The sequence below is a fragment of the Gorilla gorilla genome, chromosome 4, assembly GCF_029281585.2.
Source record: "Gorilla gorilla gorilla isolate KB3781 chromosome 4, NHGRI_mGorGor1-v2.1_pri, whole genome shotgun sequence".
Lineage (NCBI taxonomy): Eukaryota > Metazoa > Chordata > Mammalia > Primates > Hominidae > Gorilla > Gorilla gorilla.
In genome coordinates this window covers 50,750,133-50,754,759 of record NC_073228.2, presented here as the reverse complement: position 1 = coordinate 50,754,759, position 4,627 = coordinate 50,750,133, and the positions used below count along the sequence as shown (strand labels likewise).

General features: G+C 50.8%; 1 protein-coding gene across 1 annotated transcript; it reads left to right on the top strand.

Moving 5' to 3' along the window:
• Nucleotides 1-314: 314 nt before the first annotated feature.
• Nucleotides 315-3,952, top strand: GAST (gastrin). Its single transcript, XM_004041687.5, has 3 exons — nt 315-371; nt 3,415-3,630; nt 3,761-3,952. Exons 2-3 carry the CDS (start codon nt 3,420-3,422, stop codon nt 3,853-3,855), a joined length of 306 nt encoding a protein of 101 aa, XP_004041735.1. The 5' UTR covers nt 315-371; nt 3,415-3,419; the 3' UTR covers nt 3,856-3,952.
• The last annotated feature ends 675 nt before the right edge of the window (nt 3,953-4,627 follow it).

Here is a 4,627-nt window from a genome sequence, read left to right as displayed (position 1 = left end):
TGACCCCCAGGATATGGTGGGGAGCATTGCTCCTGACCCAGGGAGCTTGGTTCCTGCCCCTCAGGTACAGCTGGAGAGCTGCCGCCACCCCGCTCCAGCCCCTCACCATGAAGGTCAACTCCCCTATCCTTCCCCCACATCCTGGATGACTGACTGACACTAAATGAAAGGGCGGGGCAGGGTGATGGGCTGTACCTGTGCCCCACCCCATTCCTCTCGCCTGGACTCATATGGCAGGGTAGGGGCGGGGTGGGGGGACAGTTGGGAGGGACCTTGAGGGCTTTATAAGGCAAGCCTGGAGCATCAAGCAGAGCAGAGACCTGAGAGGCACCAGGCCCAGCCACGGCACCACACACCTCCCAGCTCTGCAGGTGAGAAAACCCAGGAGGAGAGGGGAGAGGCTAGGAAGTGGGTTGACAGGTCCTCTCCCCCATCAAGGTACCAGGCCACTGGCCACAGTCTGGGGCTCACCCCTTGGGGTCTCCAGAGCTGGGACCCTTTCTTTATCCCAGGATGGAACTAGGTCTTGGCTCCAGTACCTACCCTGGTATTCCCAGCCTTGCCTTCCACCTGCCCTTCTGCCGCAGCCGGGGCCCTGCCCTTAGCCTATCCCTTCACACTCTTCCCAGCCCTGGGAGGTGAGGAGGACTGGGGTTCTGCTCCTTTCTCTCAGACAAGAAAACTGAGGCCCAGAGGCAAGATGTGACTTGCCCAGAGTCACAGGGATTATTAGGCAGGGCTGGGATAGGAATCCACAGCTCCTGGATCCCACTTCAAGCCCTTTCCTAGACCAGTGCCATCCAAAAGAACGTCCTATGATGCAGGAAATGGTCTTCATCTGCACTGTTCAATATGGTAGCCACTAGCCACGTGTGTGCTTGAAATGGGGTTAGTGTAAGGAAGTTTTTGTTGTTGTTGTTGTTTGTTTTTTTATATAGAGTCTCGCCGTGTCACCCAGGCTGGAGTGCAGTGACGTGCAACCTCTGCCTCCCAGGTTCAAGCAATTCTCCTGCCTCAGCCTCCCGAGTAGCTGGGATTACAGGTGCCTGCCACAACACCCAGCTAATTTTTCATATTTTTGGTAGAGACAGAGTTTCACCATGTTGGCCAGGCTGGTCACAAACTCCTGACCTCAAGTGATCCAACCCCCTCAGCCTCCCAAAGTGCTGGGATTACAGGCGTTAGCCACTGCACCTGACCATAATTTTTTTATTTAATTAATTTAAATGTAAAGAGCCACATGTGGCTGGTGGCTATAGCACTGAACAACACATGTGGTTAGCATCTGACAATACAGCTCCAGATCACTGATTTTTCAAACATTTCTTCAGCAGCAGAATTCTTTTCTTCCAAAGAAAACCTAACAGAAAACCTGATTATGAAAAACTTAATGGCCAGGCACCGTGGCTCATGCCTGTGATCACAACACTTTGGGAGGCTGAGGCAAGCAGATTGCTTGAGCTCAGGAGTTCCAGAGCAGCCTGGGCAACATAGCGAGACCTCATCTCTACTAAAAATAAAAACAAAAAAATTAGCTGGGCATAGTAGTGCACACTTGTAGTCCCAACTACTCAGGAGGCTGAGGTGGGAGGATCTCTTGAGCCCAAGAGGTCGAGGCTGCAGCGAGTCAGGATCACGCCAGCCACTGCATTCCAGCCTGGGAGACAGAGCAAGATTCTGTCTCACAAAAAGAAAAGAAAAAAAGAAAAACTTAAAAGCAGTACAGTATTTTATTAATACAAATGTATTCTGAGAAGAGAAAATTTTTATCATTTTCTTATGATAAAGCCAATCAGAATAGTGAGACCAAAAGAATACAAAAATAGTGAGTCCAGGGAATAGATGAGCATTTGAATTTTATGTTTGTTTGAGATTCCAGTTTAGTTCTGTATTATGTTTTCCCCAAACTTGATTCACCCTGATACATAATTGCTAATGGTGACAGCTTAATTTTTTATTAACTGCTTCATTATAATCACAGGATATTCCTCAGTTAAGCAAAAATGACAGGAGAACCTTTCCTCTCAGGGCTGCACAAAAATCAGTGTGAGCTGGCCAAGCATTGAATGTGCTGCAGTCTCCAAAGTGATAACATGCGGTCTGTAACACAGTTGGATGTCCATGTTCCTTTGGTATTACTATTTAAAAGTTTCACTTTTTGTTTTTGTTTTTTTGAGACAGGGTCTCACTCTGTCGCCCAGGCTGGAGTGCAGTGGTGCAATCTTGGCTCACTGCAACCTCCACCTCCCCGGCTCAAGCGATCCTCCCACCTCAGCCTCCCAAGTAGCTGGGAATACAGGTGCATGCCACCATGCCTGGCTAATTTTTGTATGTTTTGTAGAGATGGGGTTTCGGTATGTTGCCCAGGCTGGTCTCAAACTCGTGGGCTCAAGGGATCCATCCTCCTCAGCCTCCCAAAGTGCTGGGATTACCATGCCTGGCCTAAAAAGTTCACTTTAAATAACAAGTCTTGGGCCGAGCACAGTGGCTCACATCTGTAATCGCAGCATTTTGGGAGGCTGAGGCGGGAGGACTGCTTGAGCCCAAGAGTTCAAGACTAGCTTGGGCAACATGGTGAAACCCTGTTTCTACAAAAAATACAAAAAAAATAAGCTGGACGTGGTGGTGCAAGCCTGTAGTCCCAGCTCTTCTGGAGGCTGAGGTGGGAGGATCACCTGAGCCCAGGAGGTAGAGGCTGCAGTGAGCAGTGATTGCACTACTGCACTGCAGCCTGGGCGACAGAGTGAGACCCTGTCTCAATAAATAAATTAATTACATTACTTAAACAGCTACAGAACCACTAACATGGCCTCAAATTCTGCAGAACAGAACCTAGGGAAACCATTGCCCTAGGATTTGACTTTCTCCAGTAGAAGCAGTGGCTGTAATCGGGGTAGGTAAAGAGAAAAAACACAAGACTTCGGGGCTGGTGTGGAACTGGCAGAAACTGGAGAACTGATCTGAAGAAATAGTCCACAACTCCACACAGAATTGCAGACTTACCTGGGTGCGGTGGCTTACGCCTGTAATCCCAGCATTTGGGAGGCCGAGGCGGATGGATCACCTGAGGTCAGGAGTTCGAGACCAGCCTGGCCAACATGGTGAAACCCCATCTCTACTAAAAATTACAAAAATTAGCCAGGTATGGTGGCACGTGCCTATAGTCCCAGATATTCTGGAGGCTGAGGCAGGAGAATCACTTGAACTCGGGAGGCGGAGGTTATAGTGAGCCGAGATCCACCACTGCACTCCAGCCTGGGCAACAAGAGTGAAACTCTGTCTAAAAAAAAAAAAAAGAAAGAATTGCACACTCATCAGCAGGTAGAGGCCTGGAGCCACATGGTTCAGTCCCCTGCCTCTGGGCCTGTGTGGGGACAGCCTCACCCTTAAGCTAGTCCCTTCTCCCCTTTGCAGACGAGATGCAGCGACTATGTGTGTATGTGCTGATCTTTGCACTGGCTCTGGCCGCCTTCTCTGAAGCTTCTTGGAAGCCCCGCTCCCAGCAGCCAGATGCACCCTTAGGTACAGGGGCCAACAGGGACCTGGAGCTACCCTGGCTGGAGCAGCAGGGCCCAGCCTCTCATCATCGAAGGCAGCTGGGACCCCAGGGTCCCCCACACCTCGTGGCAGGTAGGAGCTGCTGACTGCCCTGCTTGCCTCACTTGGCCAGGTTTGGCCAAGGTCTCCCCAGACTGGCTCTGACTTCAGTTCCTGGAAGGTAGGCATCCTTCCCCCATTCTCGCCTCTCTCACCTCCTCAGACCCGTCCAAGAAGCAGGGACCATGGCTGGAGGAAGAAGAAGAAGCCTATGGATGGATGGACTTCGGCCGCCGCAGTGCTGAGGATGAGAACTAACAATCCTAGAACCAAGCTTCAGAGCCCAGCCACCTCCCACCCCACTCCAGCCCTGTCCCCTGAAAAACTGATCAAAAATAAACTAGTTTCCAGTGGATCAATGGACTGTGTCAGTGTTGTAGGGCAGAGGAGGGGGACTCATCTGGGGGTGAAGTTGTGGCAGGGAGAAGAGCTGAGTGCCTCTTAGGGGCAGGGACCCTGGCTGATTCTTCTTGGGTCCCCCAGAGCCCCACATCGAACGAGAATCCACAGGTATGGGCAGGATAATATATGGTAGGGTTCATAGCCAGAGTAACCTTTTTTTTATTATTTTTATTTTATTTTATTTTTGAGATGGAGTTTCGCTCTTGTCTCCCAGGCTGGAGTGCAATAATGAGACCTCGGCTCACTGCAACCTCTGCCTCCTGGGTTCAAGCAATTTTCCTGCCTCAGCCTCCCAAGTAGCTGGGATTACAGGTGCCCGCCACCACACCTGGCTAATTTTTTTGTATTTTTAGTGGGGACGGGGTTTCACCATGTTGGCCAGGCTGGTCTTGAACTCCTGACCTCAGGTGATCCACCCGCCTCGGCCTCCCAAAGTGCTGGGATTACAGGCATGAGCCACCGTGCCCAGCCTCAGAGTAAGCTTTTTAAAAGATAAACCGTGTCACACTCGGTTTTAACGTTGCAATGTTTCCCAGTGCACTTAGAATACAACCTGAACTCCCTGCCACAGCCCTGAAAGCTAGCCCCGAGGTTCTCCTCCCACTGTGCGCCAAGTGGCTTCCTTCTC

What these genes read in the sequence shown, in the direction of transcription:
- GAST (XM_004041687.5), top strand. Translation starts at nt 3,420, where the DNA reads ATGCAGCGACTATGTGTGTATGTGCTGATCTTTGCACTGGCTCTGGCC. An exon ending in TCCCCCACACCTCGTGGCAG is followed by an intron (nt 3,631 to 3,760) that starts GTAGGAGCTGCT and finishes TCACCTCCTCAG; the next exon opens with ACCCGTCCAAGAAGCAGGGA.